The 18,208-nt window shown below is 32.3% G+C and overlaps 2 protein-coding genes and 1 long non-coding RNA gene across 4 annotated transcripts; all 3 read left to right on the top strand.

The window, feature by feature from the left end:
- The first annotated feature begins 4,866 nt into the window (after nt 1–4,866).
- LOC108473624 (ADP-glucose phosphorylase) lies at nt 4,867–12,148 on the top strand. The gene is made up of 3 exons (XM_053022351.1): nt 4,867–5,464; nt 10,717–11,007; nt 11,746–12,148. The coding sequence occupies exons 1-3, from the start codon at nt 4,982–4,984 to the stop codon at nt 12,004–12,006; spliced, it is 1,035 nt and encodes a 344-aa protein (XP_052878311.1). The 5' UTR covers nt 4,867–4,981; the 3' UTR covers nt 12,007–12,148.
- Nucleotides 7,009–7,684, top strand: LOC128284340 (uncharacterized). Its single transcript, XR_008274746.1, has 2 exons — nt 7,009–7,142; nt 7,460–7,684. It is a non-coding gene; the product is annotated as an uncharacterized LOC128284340 (long non-coding RNA).
- Nucleotides 12,149–13,362: 1,214 nt separating the features above from the next.
- LOC108473499 (YTH domain-containing protein ECT3-like) lies at nt 13,363–17,787 on the top strand. 2 transcript variants are annotated; one of them, XM_017775092.2, is made up of 7 exons: nt 13,363–13,724; nt 14,361–14,437; nt 15,016–15,588; nt 15,805–16,386; nt 16,488–16,700; nt 16,793–16,939; nt 17,091–17,787. In XM_017775092.2, the coding sequence occupies exons 1-7, from the start codon at nt 13,682–13,684 to the stop codon at nt 17,319–17,321; spliced, it is 1,866 nt and encodes a 621-aa protein (XP_017630581.1). In that variant the 5' UTR covers nt 13,363–13,681; the 3' UTR covers nt 17,322–17,787. The 2 variants fall into 2 exon arrangements, with proteins under 2 accessions (XP_017630581.1, XP_017630582.1); XM_017775093.2 differs by having other exon boundaries at nt 13,367–13,697.
- Nucleotides 17,788–18,208: the final 421 nt, after the last annotated feature.

Here is an 18,208-nt window from a genome sequence, read left to right as displayed (position 1 = left end):
TTCTCACAACTTGATTCAAATTAAATATTTCAAAATAAAAACTATTCGATACTAAATATTTAAATTTTGCATATAAGAAAAATTATTTGAAACATTATTAGTGGAGTTTTAGACTCGACAAATAGGATGAGAAAGTTGACAAGCGATATATAGGTGTACAGTTTAATATAAAAAAATAGATAAAAATGTTAAAATTTTAAGACTGTTTGTAAAATAATAAAAGAAATACACTGCTATTTTATCGAATACTCACCCATAAAGAAATTGTTTTTGAAATTTATGAGAGATTTTCACATGATTACAAAACTAGATGAGACCCATCAATTCAACCGAGTAAAAGACTTATTAAAAATCATTTGAAATTTAAACTAATTTAAATCCTTAAGTTAATTATTATAATTTACAAAATGGATGTTTTGTGTACACTATTATTTATTTATGTTTATTATTGTTTCCTTTGACTTATATGAAATTTTTAGATTTTTTAGGAAATTTTATATTATTATATTTAAAAGATAAATTAATCTAATCGATTCAATTATTGATCTAAATAATTCTATTATCAATTCAATTTTCACGGACATTAAATTTTTGTAAACATTTTATAATTATGCGTTGACTAGTTTTTCATAGAAAAGGTCGAATTTTGAGGAAATGTCTTTTAAAAAAAGCTTTTTGGGTAATTTACATTAGCAGTAATCAACTTATTAGTAAATTTTTTATTAGTCATCCAACTATGAAAAATTACAAAATGGTCACTCACCAACAATTTTGTCTTTTTCTAATCACCAGTTGGCTAACACAAAAAAATGAAAACACCCGAATATCTTAGGGTGAACAAAAAAGATAAATTTGAATAGTTAAGTAACTATTTTGTAACCTTTTATAATTGATGACCATAAAAAAAGATTTACTAATAGTTTAGTGACTGCAAATACAAATTACCCTTCTTTTACGAGGAGAAAACATTTTTTTAAATACTATTTCCTTTATTTTTCTACTTTAATGGAATAATCTTAAAATAGAAAACAATTTGCATGTCCTTTTATTTTTAATTTTGGTAATTAATGTCCTCTTATTTTATGTGATAATAAATGCCGATGAGGCATACAAATGTGGCTGTACAGTAGCCTAAAGGAAATTATTATTTTTTAGTAAAGAAATTTAATATTTTAGGCTTACTAATTACGTGACTTTACAATATTAAACGTTATATAATGGAATATCATTTTTTCCCTAATAGAGGCTTATTTTAAGGTTAACATGAGACATAATAAATTTTGAATTCAATTCACATATTTTTATTTTTAAAATTTAGTTTTTTAATTTTTTAATTTTTAATTTTAGGTCTAATTGTTAACAATAGGGTGAGTGTTTGATCGAACCAAATAAAAAAAATCAAGTTAGCGAATCTTATTTTATCATCTTAACTTGATTTGAATTTTTGTGGAATCGAGTTAAGTCGAATCTGATGAAATTGTTTAAGTTAAATTAAAGAATTAAACATGTCAAATTAAAATTTATTACAGTATAATTAATTTCATGTTAGTAGTATGATAAACTTGAATCATTAGTTAACTTATTTAAGTCTCAAAAATATTATTCTAGAAAATTTTAATTTTTATCTTTCTTTATATATTTTTATAAGTTTTTATATTTTAAAATATATATTTTTGGAATTTTATAAATATTTTGAATTTTAATTTTTTTTGAATTTTTTTTTTGTAACTTTTGTTGATAAAGAGACCAATTTGCTTATTTTTAAACTTGTCAGGGACCAAAAGGGTATTTACACCGATATGTTATTCAAATTAGTCGAGTTATTCGAATTGTATCGATTCAAACTTGAAACTCGAATTACTTATTCGAGTTGGCTCGAATAATTCGAATAACTCGATCCGGTTAACTCAAAATTTGAATTTTTTTATTTTTCGAATCGAATCGAGTTTTGCTTATCCTAGTTAACAATATTAATTTAAAAAATATTTATTGATGTATTTTGAAATTAAAAAAATACTAACTTGATAGCGATGTAACTAAAAAAATGAACCAAATTTAACAAAATAATTTTAAATGTGTTTATAGTTAGACTTAATTTTTAAATCTGAAACTAGAGAGATTAAATTCTTATAAATAAAAATATAGGGCTAAATCTTAAATTTACAAATAATATAGGAATTTATGGCATATTTTAACATTATTCCAATTATAACTTAATTCTCACAAAGTTTGGTATCGACCACAAATATTTAAATTTTAGGATCTTAAGCATTCAAGTTCAAATTTTATCACATGAAAATTACTAGTGAGATAGTTATTTTCTTGGAATAGTTAATAGTTTTATAGGATAAATATAAAAACTATACATGAATTTTGAAAAATGTATAATTTCATACATGAACTTTGATTTGTGCGGTTTTACATATAAAATTTTAATTTAATTCAATTTTTACAGACCACTAACAACATTATTGAATTGCATACACAAACAATTATATTAATCCAATATGAAAATAAATTTATATATTTATTTCTTTAAATGTATAGAATTAAATCAAAATCAAAGTTTCACGTATACACATAAAACACAATTCAAGTTTCATGTATATAAATATATATATATAATTGCACTAATTAAAATTCATGTATTAAATTGCACATTAAATCAAAGTTCATGAATTAATTTGATATTTATCCCTAATTTTATTAAAAATTAATATAATTTTAATTTACCTTATCTCATTAATATATATATTTTGAACAAATAAATCATTATAAGTTCGATTATATTTGAGTATATAATTATTTATAACCCTTCCAAACCTATAAATAATTGAATAATGAGTTTCAAGATACTCGAATCCACGTCCTCCTATATTTACAATAATATTCATACCAATTGAATTAAAACTCAATCTACTTATTAAAATATATTATGATAATAGAAACAATATAAAAATTAATTGAAATAGGACGTAAACATAGCCTAGTTTGAATAAATGAATATCTTGAAATCGGAATATTACATTATTCATTATAAGCTGAATTTTCCAATTCAACGTACAGAATTAGTCTTTTAATGAACTTTTACTTTTTTAATATATGGTTTTTATAAGTATTTGTGTAGTAAAAATGGTATAATAGCTTATTTGATCCTCTAATTTTCTTTAAAATGTCATTTTAGTCATATATTTAAATTGTCATCTTTTTAGCTCTTAAACTTATATTATTTGTCAAATCACTCCAAAATCAATAAAAAGTTAACGTATGCTAACTTTGCTATGTGACGATCCACATGTATATCACGTTAGCAATTAATTAATTTTTAAAAATAAAAATATTAATAATTTTTGTAATTTTTAAACTTTGTTGAATTTTTCTAAATTTAAAAATTTATTAATTACTAACGTGACAATTTATCATCTTGATAAAGTTAACAGACGTTAACTTTTTCAACCATTTTATCTGTTAAATTTTTAACTATTTTAGAGTGATTTGATAAATAACACATTTTAAGGATAAAACAGACAAAGATCAAATAAAAATTAAAACAATTTTTTTTTAAGTTAGAACGCATAAATTATTTTACCTAAAAAATTTATAGAAATAAGATACAAATCCCTTTTGTTGTGTTTGTAGGAGGGTTTAATGAATACATTTCATTTATGTTAAGATTTTTAAAATTTCAAAATAAAATTAAATTGTATAAAAAGTGTAAAATCCATATCAAATTTCAAAATAAACTTCAGCTACTTACTATTTGTTCGGTTTCATTAATAGGTAAATAAATAATTGTTTAATTGAAAAATTATAATAATTTTAAAAAGAATATGAAAAAAATTCTTTATTATTTTCACTAAAAATATTTTGTAAAATTGAAAAATAATTAAAAATTGCCTTTTAAAAAATGTTTTGTATACTTAAAAATAATTAAAACGAATTGACACTCATTAAAACCTATATAAAAAAAATACTTTTTCGATACAATATTAGGGGCAGAAAATGAGACAACACGACTCGAATCTGTATTAAAAAAATATTAGAAGAAAATTTAATCATCACTCCATTCAAAGCAAGACCCATATAAAACAAAATTATTTTTTTTGTAAAACCTATATAATACAAAAAAATTGATACATTGACTAAAATTACTCATAGTTCCTCTCTAACCCTTAAATAAGAGGATAATGCACTTCAACGTACTTGACCCACGTTCTCTTACACTAACAACAAAACTAATGCCAATAAAACTAAGACTCAATTGACAAAAATATTAAACATGTTACTAGAATCCAATTTTCTAATTTTATTCCTCATATTTCTATGATAGAAAAATAAGTAAAATATGTTTTCAATTTTCCTTATTGAAAATATTTTTATTCACCAAATTGTTTTTAATTTCACAAAATTATTTAAAAACAAATAAAAATATTTTAAAACCATTTAATTATTAATTCAAATTATTTTTAAAACTACTCAAAATCTTATTTATTTAATTCACATGACTTACTATAAAAATATATAAAACTAAACCACAAAATATAATTTTACAAGCTTTAATATATATTTTTATATTTTATATTAATAAAATCATATTAATATACTTTTTTACAAATTTAATAATACCGATTCATGTCATATATTTATTTTATTACGATTGTTTTTCTTTTATAATTATTTTTAAAAATATTCATCAGCAAACACTAATATTTTTCCATATTTAAAACAGTACATATTAAAATACCATCTATTCAAATTTCTTAAAATTTTAAAATTAACATGAAATAAATAATTAACATATTAAAATTTATAACATAAATATTTTAAATATGATTTTAAATTTCTGACAAAAATATTAATATATACTTTTCTAATATTAGTTATTGAGCCAAACACACAGCAGCCTTTAGATAAAATTCCTATTTTTTTTATCCGAAAGAAGTAAATTTCCAAACAATCAAAGAAGGAAAAGTCGAAGGTCATGGCAACTACACCACCAACTCGGAGCCCCGAACTCCGAAAAGACCCTGTTACAAACCGATGGGTCATCTTCTCGCCGGCCCGAGCCAAGCGTCCTTCCGATTTCAAATCCAAATCGCCGGAAAATCCTAACAATAATTCTTCATCATGCCCCTTCTGCATCGGCAATGAGCACCAGTGTGCACCCGAGATATTTCGAGTCCCGCCGGATCCTAACTGGAAACTCCGGGTTATTGAGAACTTGTATCCAGCTTTGAGCAGGAAACTCGATCACCCAAATGGCCAGAATGACGATTCGAGTAGCGAGTTGAGCGGGTTGGGTCGGGTCGTACCGGGATTCGGGTTTCACGATGTGGTGATTGAAACTCCAGTTCACTCGGTTCAGTTGTCGGATTTGGATCCGAGTGAGATTGGTGATGTTTTGATTGCTTATAAGAGGAGGATTGAGCAGATTAAGCAGTTTGATTCAATCAAATATATTCAGGTAGTGGAAAAGAAAAGCCTTCTCTTTTGCGAATGTGTAATAAAGCATTTCTTTGATATAAATTTCTGTCTTTTCTTGAAATATTTGTGTTTATATGGACCTGTGAACTGTGTAAAGAGTATAGTTTTCAGCTATTTGATGATTGCAAGTGCTTTTAATTTGATGAAATGATCTATTTTAGAGGGCTGTATTTTGCATTTCATAAAATCCTGTACTTATCATTCGTTTCTTGTGATTCAAAATTTTGAGAGCTAATTGCTTCTATTTTCCATGGTTTCTTTTAAATAAGGGTCTAAAATAATGTTTTTTAATTAAACTAGCAATTCGCATTACCTGTTCTTTTGTGGTTGTGTATCATAATCGTGTTTTAAGATATTTTATATTATATAAATGTTGACATATAAATAATTTGTATCATATAAATTTTGATACATTTGCATATTTGTGTCCTGTACTGGTGTTTTTCTGTTTCATGTCATGTTTCAGTTATTTTTATCCTTGTTCGTATTCAATATTGTTAGGTCTACTTTTAATCTGTATGATTGTAGGAATATTCTGTAAATATCTTTCCTAACTTAGAGTTTCCTAAAGTAGTGTCATAGGTTGTATATAAAAACTCTGATTTATGTTCTATTTAGTATAAAAAATACTCTGATTTCTACATGGTATCAGCTTAGGTTACGATTTCTTTTTCAACCTAGACCATGTCCGAAACTCCTTCTCCTACTTCGGAGATTACTTCAAATCCAGAAAATTTTTCTAGTTCCGATGCTCCATCGATTCGTTTGGTCGACTATCACCGCCATCGATTGAATGGCAACAATTTTCTTGAATGGTCCCAATCGGTTAAGATTTTTCTCTTAGGCAGAGAAAGATTGGACTACGTTCTTGGTGAAATCAAGAAGCCTCTTTGTGACTAATGCTGGTTTTGCTAAGTGGATGCGTGACAATGGTCGAGTTATGACTTGGCTCCTTCATTCCATGACCCCAGTATAAGCGAAACTTTCTTCTTTACACCACAGCCGCTGAAATTTGGAGTGCAGTCCGAAACCTACTCTAGCACGGATAACATTGCTGAATTATATCATGTTGAAGATCAAGCAGCCACTCTTAAACAAGGAACCATGCTGTTACTCTCTACTACAATACCCTTATCGCTCTTTGGCAACAATTAGATTTGTATGCACATTATGATTGGGTAGATCCAAGAGATCTGCTCTTTATCGACAAATTGTTACTCAACGAAGACTTTTCAATTTCTCCAAGGCTTAAATAAGAACACGGACGAGGTTTGCGGCGAGGTCTGGCTATTTCTCCTCTTCCTCCTTCGAGAGGCTTCTCTATGGTCAAGAAGGAAGAAAGCCGAAGGTGTGTGATCTTGTCGATGAACCATCTTCCACTTCGAAAGATCGCCTTCTTGACCCATCAATCATCTCCCTCTTCCAAAGCGGGAGACCTTGGTGTGATCATTGCAAAAGCCGGCCACTCTAAGGAGAAGTGTTGGAAGCTTCATGGTAAGCCTCGGGATGGAAGTCCAAGCACTCTCAAGATAATAAATCAAGCCTTGTTGCCACCTCTGTCACTAGTTTCACTAAAGAACAGATTGCTGAACTTCAAAAACTATTTGGAAAGTTTCAAGGGTCTTGTGAGGGTAATCTGGTCATAAAAGATCCAGAAGGTAACCTTTCTTCTACTGCATTTTTCTCCTCCCAGTTGACTCCTAATTGGATCCTCGATTCTGGTGCTACGGATCATATGACTGGTAACAAGGCATTGTTTCACAATTTTTTCCATACCTTTGGTAAAGCTGTCAAAACGGCTGATGGTACCTTGTGCAAAATAGAGGGACATGGCACTGTTATTCTCAATGAACAGATTGCACTTAAAAATGTTCTCTTTGTACCAAATCTGGCGTGCAATCTCATCTCTGTTAGTAAATTGTCCACAGACTTGCACTGCTCTGTAATTTTTAATGATCGTGATTGTACTTTGCAGGCACTGAACTCGAAGAAGATGATTGGTAAGGCCAGCTTGCATAATGGTCTCTACATCCTCCCTACCTCTCCTAAAATCGAGATCTCCAAGTCATTTACCGCTTTAGGAAAAGTTGATACTGTTATGTTATGGCACTTTCGTTTAGGCCATCCTAGTTTCCAATACCTTGCAAAATTGTTTCCTGCTCTATTCATTAATAAAAGGCCTAATTCTTTTTCTTGCAAAGTTTGCTCTCTTGCCAAACATACTAAATCATCTTATTTTCCTTCTACATACAAGCCTTCTTACCCTTTTGCTTTGATCCATAGTGATATTTGGGGCCCTTCTCGGGTGAAGAATGCTGATAATTGTAAGTGGTTTATCACTTTTATTGATGATCACAGTAGGATAACTTGGACTTATTTGCTGAAAGATAAATCTGAAAGCTGCTAGTGTTTTTGTGCAATTTTATAACATGGTTCTCACTCAATTTGGGTCTAAAATCCAGCTCTTTAAATCGATAATGGCGGTGAATTTTTGCTAGGTCTTTGGTGATTTTTTAAGGAAAAAGGCATAGTTGATTAGTTCTTGTGTTGGAACCCCACAAAAAAACGACATTGCGAGAAAGAAAAATAGGCACCTTCTTGAAGTTACTCGTTCTCTTCTATTTACCACTAATGTTCCTAAATATTTGTGGGGAAGCCTTATTAATCGCCACATATTTAATCAACCGGATGCCTAGTAAGGTTTTAAAATTTCAAACGCCTCAATCTATATTTTTGCAAAGACTTTCCTCATTTTAAGCCTATCTCCTCCATTCGCCACTTAAAATTTTTGGTCTGCCTTGTTTTTATCCAAAATATTGCTCCTAATAAGTCCAAGTTAGATCCTAAGTCTTTAAAATGTGTATTGGTTGGGTATTCTTCACTTAAGAAGGGTTATAAATGCTATCATCCTCCTTCTAAACGATTTTTCACCACTATGGATATAACATTTAATGAGCAGATTCCTATTTCACTCATTTGAAATTGGGAAACATGGAGTGATTTTCACCACAACAGTATCTCCTCCTAATCTTCATTTTCAACCTTGAATTGCCATCTTGTTCGCCATTACCTGCAGATCATCACTGTGAATGCTCCCATTGATTCTCTGTAGTACCTATGACTAATTCACCTACACCCACTTTAAACACTCTTCCGAAAATACACCTACTCCAATTGACAGTCTTCAAAAACACCACCACCCAAACAACTTCGTGTCTACACAAGAAAAAGAAGACATATCCACGAGACTGCTTTTGCAATCGATTCTTGCCGAGAATTGGATTTGGGTCCGATTGCGAAATGGAAGAAGAAATCGATGAAGTCCACTACTCTAGATGACTTTCCTATTGCTATTAGAAAAGGGTTAGACAGTGCACCAAGCATCCTATTGAAAAATTCTTGGTTATAATTCATTGATGCCGTCTTTTCAAGCATTTACAGCAACTTTGGATAAAGAACGAGTTCCCACAAGCATAGTGAAGCTCTAAAGGATCCAAAATGGAGAAGGGCTATTGAAGAGGAAATTTGTGCACTAGAGAAAAATGTTACTTGGACCATTACGGACCTTCCTCAAGGAAAAAGGTCATCGGTTGTAAATGGATCTTTGCTGTAAAGTATAACTCCAATGGTAGTATCCAACGATACAAAGCTAGACTAGTGGCCAGAGGTTTCACGCAAACATATGGGATAGACTTCACAGAAACTTTTGCACCTGTGGCAAAGCTTAACACTATTCGAGTACTCCTAAGTTTGGCTGTAAATTGCGATTGGAAATTATACCAACTTGATGTAAAAAACGCATTTCTTAATGGCAAGCTTGAGGAAGAAGTCTATATGCAATTGCCACCTGGCTCAAAGTCTATTGAAGGTAGCAACAAGGTTTGCAAGCTCAACAAGTCTCTATACGGGTTAAAACAATCACCCAGAGCTTGGTTCGAGAGGTTCGCTAAAGTCATTCTTCAAAATGGCTACAAGCAGTCCCTTGCCGATCATACGCTTTTCATCAAGGTAACTTCTACAAATAAGAAAGCTATCCTAATTGTGTATGTGGATGACATCATTCTTACTGGAGATGATGAGGAAGAGATTAGCAATTTGAAGAAGTTGTTAAGCAGGAATTGAAACCAAGGACTTGGGAAAGCTAAGGTATTTCCTAGGAATGAAGGTGGCAAGATCAAAAGAAGGACTTGTGATCAACCGGAGAAAGTATGTACTTGATTTACTCAAAGAAGCTGGTTTTCTTGGCGTAAGCCGGTGATACACCAATGGAGGCAAACTTGAGATTCAATAAAGAAGATGAGTCCTTAGTAGACAGAGAGAAATTTCAAAGGTTAGTTGGGAAACTAATCTACTTATCCTTGACAAGGCCGATATAGCTTTTCCGTAAATGTGATAAGTCAACACATGACTAATCCTCTTGAAGAGCATATGGCGTGACAAATAGAATTCTCAAGTACTTGAAGAAAACTCCGGACACGGCTTAATGTTTAAGAAGACACAAGATGAATCATTAAGATTTTACAGACTCTAGTTGGGTGGAGATCTCACCGAAAGAAGATCCACTAGTGGGTCTTGCACTTTTGTTTGGGGTAACCTTACAACTTGGAGAAGTAAGAAACAATCTGTTGTTTCAAGAAGTAGTCTTGAAGCTGAATTTAGAGCACTAGCTTTGGGGATATCTGAAGAATTTGGCTACTTAAATTACTAAAAGAACTTGGCACAAATCGGAGGATCACTTTGAAGTTTTGTGTGATAATCGCCATTCAGATTGCCAAGAACCCAGTTCAACATGACCGAACAAAGCATGTTGAAATTGATAGGCATTTTATTGCTGATCAAGTCAACAAAAAGACAGCCACTCTTTCTTACATTCCTTCGAAGGATAGATTGAGACATTCTTACCAAGGCTTTGCCAAAACACATGTTCAATAAATTCCTATTCAAGTGGGATTATACAATGTATATTCTCCACTTGAGGGGAGTGTAGGAATATTCGTAAATATTTTAGGAATATTTTGTAGATATTTTTTATTAAAATCCCTTATTTTAAGGGATCATATCTCCTATTTAGTATCTTTCCTAACTTAGAGTTTCCTAAAGTAGTGTCATAGGTTGTATATAAAAACTCTGATTTATGTTCTATTTAGTATAAAAAATACTCTGATTTCTACAATGATGTGTTAGTTTTTTGAGCTTATAGGTTCTTAGTGCTACTTCATTTGTCTTTGGTAGGTGTTCAAGAACCATGGAGCTTCAGCTGGGGCTTCAATGAGTCACTCTCACAGTCAGATGCTATCTCTTCCCATTGTTCCTGCTAGTGTTTCTACTCGACTCAACAGTATGAAGGAGCATTTTAATCAGACAGGGAAATGTAGTCTCTGTAAGGTCCAATCAAAGGACCTCTTGATTAATGAAACCAGCCATTTCTTTTCCATTGCTCCATATGCTTCTTCATTTCCTTTCGAGATATGGATAATTCCCCGAGATCACTCTTCTCATTTTGATGAACTGGACAATAAGAAGGTAACTTTTCTATTCCTTCATGTTCATGGCTCTAGTGTTATATGATTTTCACTTGTTTGATTTGTGTTTGGTTCTTATAGTGGAGATAACAGTGCTAGAAACTTTATTGTATGATTCTCACTATCACTCATTCAGGATAAAAATAAAAGCACAACAAGCAAAGAAAGCATTATGTCAAATGATTGTTGAACACTTTTTGAGTGCTTCTATGATTTATTGACTTACTGTTAAAAAGAAATTTATATGTAGCATAATATGATTGTTATTTATTTCCTAGTATTTAGTGAACCCGAGATGGTCTGTTTAGTAGCTTTGCTTTTTTCTGTTAGCATTACTAGTTTCATGATGCCAGTTTGACATTTAAACCTGCATAGGATATAGGGAATCTTTAAGGAGACATAGCAATGTTGTGTGAGCACAAAACTATCATGACTAATATTTAAGTAATACAAAGTTTGAATGAGAGTAAATGAATTTAGTTTTTATGGAAATTCTAATTAAAGGAAAAAATACCCTATTGACTTAAGAAAATTGGTTTTCTTTTGACTTCACTCATGTCAGCTAAAACGCAAGTCATGCTATGTTGAGTTGTAGATAGAGTGATTGAAAGAATTAAGAAGTTTCTGCTTCTTTATGCTATAAAACGCAAGTAGTATGTTCATCTATAACAAAATAATAAACCGATAAAGCTTAGCAATCTAACTTTTCATTCGTTTCCATTCGATTCTCATTTTGCAGGCAGTTGATCTCGGTGGCTTGCTAAAACTCATTCTTAAAAAGATGGCTTTGCAGTTGAATAACCCCCCATTCAATTTTATGATCCATACTTCACCAATACAGGTTACTGACTCTGAGATACCTTATAGTCACTGGTTTTTACAGATAATACCTCAGTTAACTGGTGTAGGAGGTTTTGAACTCGGATCTGGATGTTACATAAACCCTGTTTTTCCTGGTGATGCTGCTAAAATTTTGAGGGAACTTAATGTTCCTATATAGGGATTAGGAGCTGATTAACATCATACTAGTAAAATCATATTGCAATAAGAAAATGTTTCAAACAATTTGCATGAGGAAATCTCTTGTAAACCTATTTGAGCCACACTTTTCTAATTTTATCTATTTGTATTTGTGTGGTAAACATACCAGCTTTTACTGATCTTCAATACTTTTTGGGAAAATGCTGTTCATATATGATAACTTCATATGTGAGTACAGTTGCTTAAAGGGATCCAATGCAGCTAGGCCATCCTTGCTTTTCTTTTAAAAAAAGCTTAAAAAGACTCCTTGATGGGGCCTAAAGTAGAGAGCATATTTCTTGCTTAAACCTTGCTTTATCCTATAGTCTTGATGAGACCGCCTGAACCAGGGACCTTACCAACAAAACCAGTAAGGTTTGGTTAAGGCATGTATGTGTGGTCAAACTTCATGAGAATAATATGTTTATGCAAACAACCCTGATAGACCGTCCTGACCTGATGTTATAGGGTCTGATTTTTTGTTTTTGTTTGGGACTTGAGAAACAAACTGTTGGGTTTCATTCTCATTCCTGGACAAGGCACATGATAAAGATTGCATGTGAAGACTGCTTACAGTATATGCAAATATATAACTCAAACAATTATGTGTATTATATAATCCAAGAAAATAAAAAGGAAGGGGTTAATTACTTCAAACATCTATAAGCTATAGCCCAAACTCTAATTTAGTCATTAAAGTTCAAATCATTTTAAATTAGTCCTTGAAATATCATTATCGTAACAATCATATATTTCTATCGGTCATCCCGTCAATTTAAACATTAATTGTCAATTCAAATTTGACATGAGTATATCTAAATCGGTGTAGTGAAAGTGCTATTCTTATTGATATTATCAGTAATAATTATGCAGTGGATAATAGATTCATGCACTCTTTACTTGTGAAATGTTAGCAAGTTAGATTTCGATATATTTTAAGGGAACAAAATAATGTTACGGATTGCTTTGCAAAAATGGCTACTGGAGATTTAAGCAGAGTTTGCACTTTTACAGAGCCTCCATTCATTCGAGCATTATTGTTGACTGATCTTTAGCATTTCGAAACCAGGATAAACTCTCATTAGAGCTACTTTAATGTAGTCAATTTTATTTCTACCAAAAAAAAATGGTTTAGTTATAACATGCACAACTAGTTCTAAAAGAACTGTTAATAAAGTTTAAGGTAGCTATTTAATTAAAAGAGATCTTGAAATATGGGATCAATATAAAATCTCGAAGTGAAATTAACAAAAAAAAAAAAAAACAAGATCTTGAATTTTTCCTGATGAAGGGCTTAGCACAATATAGAAGTCAATCCATAAGACAAAATCAAAAGTACACACCATGTTTGAAGTGTCCAAATTCTGAAGCCCAAACCAAAAGAGAAAGCGACAATCAGATCTTTCACCATAATACAACAACAAAAAGAGTCAATAATGGAGGGGGTTTTAGCGTCTTCTTTGTGTATTTCTTAAACCCCACCACCTTCCCAAGGCTCCTTGGGTTTTTGGCGGCTACCCCTTTTTTCCACGGCCCACGCGTTTAAATATACTTTCCTTTCTAGGGTTGTTTTTTCCTTCTTTCCTTCTCCTACTCCCTTTGTTCTCTGTCTTTGCTTTCTCTCACTGAATCTGCTACCCCCTTGCTCTTTGAACATGGCCACCGCCGATAGTATCCTTGCTAATTTTACATCTCTGGGTATGATTTATTTTTTTTGATTTGTTGAGAAATGTTTGTGTTTTCTTTTTAGTTAGGATTTATATGTTGTTTAGAGCTGTTAACTCTTTAATATCTGTTATCTGTAATAATAATTAATGGATATTTGAATTTTTATCACGGAGATTTGTTCTAAAGGTTCTTTTTTTTTTACTGGCTTATGAAAATTTTAATTTGTTTTATTAATTTAGGTATGGTGGTTTTTGAATTTCATGAATTTTAATGTATTTTATCTTTGGATCATTGTTGTTGAAAATTCTGGGACTTTTAGGTGGGTTTTAGTTGGGTTTACTGAGAAGTTACCTTCTTATTTTAAAATTTTTGGTTGTGCTTAATTTCAATACACTTTGCTAATTCTTTTTCCCCCTATATTTTATAAATTTGTGTGTGGTGGTTTTGAAAGGGTAGTAATTTGAATGTGTTTTATCTTTGGATCTTAGCTTGCGTATTGTTTGTACACATGGATAAATTTATTGGGTGGTTATGTGATATTGGTAGCTTGAAGTTGTTGGTTTGTTAGTTGCTTTAAGTGATATGTTTTAGATATACTTGAACATTTGTAATGTTTAAGCTGTAAACTGTCAGTTTTGTCTTTATCCTTTACTTCTACAATCTCAGAAGTTGCAGATTCACTGGAGAATTTGTCTATGGATTCACAAGCCAAGACCACAAAAGTTCCTGAGCCTGTTAAGAAGGTAGTGCTTGGATTTTTAGATGCTGATTTCTTGTTCTTGTCTTGGTAAATGTTTTACTTTTCATTAGTTGGATTAGTTGGTTATTGATTTTATTAGATTGTGTGCAATTTGAGCTGTGAATTTCAAGTTAGCTGCTTGGTTACTTGTATGGCTTCGTTATTGTCAACAGCCCTCTTTGTGTGGGTAAGGATGTTTAGTATTGTCCTTCTGCTACCATTAACACACAATTTCTATGTCAAAGGGGTGCTGATTGATGAGATGAAAATTTCTCAGAGATAAATGAATATCTGTTGTAGTATCACTGTTGGTTTAGGACAAATGATAATGCTTTCTTTAAGTTGCTTCAAAACTTATCATTGACAATGGCCTGCTTGCAACATTGAGGTGGCATTGTGTTGCTATAATGGTCTTGCTAACATTTTAATTTTGATGGATTTTGGATTTCAAATATTTTGGTGATCTTGCTGTTATTTGGAAGATGCAGATGTGATTGATTATTAACCTATTAATTCGCTTTGAGGATCTTTTGGTTGCATCTTTAGGATTTGTTTATTTGATAATCTTAATGTTATTGGCAGGATTTTTACAGTGATAATGGCTCTTACATGTACCAGCAAGCTTATGGTTATATGCCATATGGGGCATATTCCATGCCCAGTTCATCTCTTCCACTTATGGGACATGATGGCCAGCTGCATGCACTGCAAGAATACTATTATCCAAGTACTTATTACCAACCACCTCAGCAAACTAGTCAAACAGATGCTTCTCAAGTGGTGGTTTCAACTGTCAATGCAGATGATCAAGCTTCTTTATCAACTGAAACAAATACAGGAAATTTGAGCACTGTAGAAAGTGGTGCGGGTTTGAGTGGTAATACTGGTTCTGGGTCACAAAAATCAACTTTCAAGGTCTCCTCTCTAAATCCGAATGCTTCCTATAAAAGAGAAAGCTTTCCAACAGGTAAATCCGAAGGTCATCAGAATTCAAGATTTAGCTACGAAGGGGTCCAGCCAACAATTCCTTGGATAGATATGTCAGTGTCTTCTAATGGGCAATCCAAGCATACCGCTAATAATGGATTCTCTTCATATGCAAAAAACCTTTCATCTGGCAGAAATGGGAATCTTCATCCCTTTCCTCATTTCATGGTATGTTAAAGTTGCTTTATCACTTGGATTAATTCCTTGCTTTATGGATATCTGGATTTTAACCCTTGCACATGCACAAACAGATATAGTATAAGCCATAAGTAGAATGATAAACATACATACTATGCTAGGTAGACGGATGGATAGATATAACATCTGCACGTCCTGCTTCTTTCATTGTGTGCTGGCATAACTATTCTGTTGATCTGAATGCAGCATTTGCACAATGCAAGACCATCATCAGGTGTAGCCCAAGCATTTGGATACATGAATCACATTTACCCTAACAACATGACCTATGGCCATTATGGAAACACCAATGGAGGGGGTTCTGGTTCTGGTTTTGGATCATATGGCTGCTCTGCCTGGAAGAAAGGGCAAGGGTGCTATAATGTTGGTAACAACAACAAATCTAGGGGTCTTGGTTATGGAAAAGAGAATATGGATGGTTTAAATGAGCTGAACAAAGGACCCAGAGTAAAAGGGAGTAACAACAAGGATGGTTTTGGAACTGCAACACTAGCTGTTAAAGATCAGAACCTTCCATTGACTGAGAGCAATAAGGAGAACAGTGTTTCTCTTGTTCCAGATCTGGGCCAGTACAACAAAGAGGATTTTCCTGATAGTTATTCAAATGCCAAGTTTTTTGTTATTAAATCATATAGTGAGGATGATGTCCACAAAAGTGTCAAATACAATGTGTGGGCCAGTACATCTAATGGCAACAAGAAGCTTGATGCAGCATTCCGTGAGGCCAAGGAGAAGCCTGATGGCTGTCCTGTATTTCTATTGTTCTCGGTGAGTATAATAAATGTTACTATTACTATATGCTGTCTAGTGCCTCTGGTTTCCCAAGTATATGATTTGCCTGATTTTTACTAACCTGAACCTTTTCCCAGGTTAATACCAGTGGTCAATTTGTTGGGGTAGCAGAGATGGTCGACCAAGTTGATTTTAACAAGACTCTAGAGTACTGGCAACAGGACAAGTGGACTGGTTGCTTCCCTGTGAAGTGGCACATCATTAAGGACGTGCCAAACACTTTGCTGAGGCACATAACACTTGAGAACAACGAGAACAAGCCTGTCACTAATAGTAGGGACACCCAAGAGGTATTCTCTCCCTTTATGTTCAGATGCGTATGTTGTTTCTGCTTTTTGTTATCTTTACCCTTCTCTTTGTAAAATGGTTTGTACTGCTGTAGGTTAATTTTGAGCAGGGGATCCAAATTCTTAAAATTTTTAAAGATCATTCCAGTAAGACGTGCATTCTTGATGATTTTGAATTTTATGAAGCTCGTCAGAAGACAATCCAAGAGAAAAAGGCTAAGCATCAGCTGTTACAAGAAAAAGTATGTCTGACTCTGAATTAAATCTAGTACCTAGATTTTGTTTTCTTTCCCACTCATAAAAGATATTTTCATGCTTTTTTTTTGTATGGAATCTTATGGATGCTTTGCATAAACTGTTTAAGTATTAACTACTTTTATTCTGACTAAACAGGTTTTGAGTGGAGAGCCTAATGATGCTGTAATGGAGAAGAAAGAAAATGTGGCAATAGCAAATAACGCTTTGGAAAAGTCTGTGGAGTCAGCGTCGATAAAAGAACCAACTGTTGCATCAACAACAGAAGTAGAAAAGGCTAATGTCGATGTGAAACCTGTACAAGAGAATGGATCAGTTACAGCAACTGAAGATGGCCCCAACTCAGTTTGTGTTGCGAGTGCTTGCTAATTGCCTTCTTAGATTTGGAAATAGTGTTGTCCTTTTGGTTGGTTATTGACAAGTTAGCTGATTCAGATCAGAGCCTCTGATTGGCTGGGACTGGTCTATAGCTTTTTCCATGGAGGTAGGAATGAGCAACACCTTTCAGCATTGTAGGCAAAATAGCAATTAGCAGCATGGTTAGACTGAATGTGACTGCTCAATAGCGTGAGGTTTTCTTTTTTGTCTTTCATTTCTCATCTGTTTTCCTGGTTATTTTCTTTTTCTTAAGGATAAGGAATTGAGAATGAAAAATATTACTCCTATTTGCATCTTGCATTTGATGAAGTGGGTTTTTGTTAACATTTCTAGTATAGGGAAGTAAAAGAGTTGTATTGCAGACTTGTTATGTTCTTGTTCACAATCTATAATTTATGGGGTGTAATAAATTTCTTGTGTGAGAAATGCATAAATCTGTGGCCACTGTTTCAAGGAATAGCATGTTACATGTAATTCAATATGGTCTAACAGTATTTATCCATTAGAAAATAGAAAATATGCATTAGTTAAACTGCTAATGCCCTATTTACTTTTATTTTTTATGTACTGTTCTTTGGGTATGAATAAGCTGGGTGTTAATCATTTAGATAAGCACTTTGTCGCCATTGATGCTGCCATTGTAGTCAACGAACTTTTGGGTCAGCTGCAAAGACTTTAGTAGCATGTAAGTCTCCACAAGAGTTAATTGGTGACGGGGCTAATTTTACAATTTTGTTTGGTGGAAAGCTTCTCCAAAAGCATATTTGGACCTGTTTGTACCGGTGTGAGATCATCAGTGCTCATGCTAAAGCAATTATCAAGGTTTGCACTGTGCTTTTCCAAGTAACGAATGACTTGGGAATTGTTAATGATTGATG

The sequence above is a fragment of the Gossypium arboreum genome, chromosome 11 (genome assembly GCF_025698485.1).
Source record: "Gossypium arboreum isolate Shixiya-1 chromosome 11, ASM2569848v2, whole genome shotgun sequence".
Lineage (NCBI taxonomy): Eukaryota > Viridiplantae > Streptophyta > Magnoliopsida > Malvales > Malvaceae > Gossypium > Gossypium arboreum.
The sequence above is the reverse complement of the archived record's forward strand: the minus strand, read 5'-3'. Positions and strand labels throughout refer to the sequence as shown.

Coding starts and splice junctions, on each gene's coding strand:
- LOC108473624 (XM_053022351.1), top strand. CDS start 4,982: ATGGCAACTACACCACCAACTCGGAGCCCCGAACTCCGAAAAGACCCT. Junction 5,465..10,716: donor ATTCAATCAAATATATTCAG/GTAGTGGAAAAG, acceptor TGTCTTTGGTAG/GTGTTCAAGAACCATGGAGC. Junction 11,008..11,745: donor ATGAACTGGACAATAAGAAG/GTAACTTTTCTA, acceptor CTCATTTTGCAG/GCAGTTGATCTCGGTGGCTT.
- LOC108473499 (XM_017775092.2), top strand. CDS start 13,682: ATGGCCACCGCCGATAGTATCCTTGCTAATTTTACATCTCTGG. Junction 14,438..15,015: donor TTCCTGAGCCTGTTAAGAAG/GTAGTGCTTGGA, acceptor TGTTATTGGCAG/GATTTTTACAGTGATAATGG. Junction 15,589..15,804: donor ATCCCTTTCCTCATTTCATG/GTATGTTAAAGT, acceptor ATCTGAATGCAG/CATTTGCACAATGCAAGACC.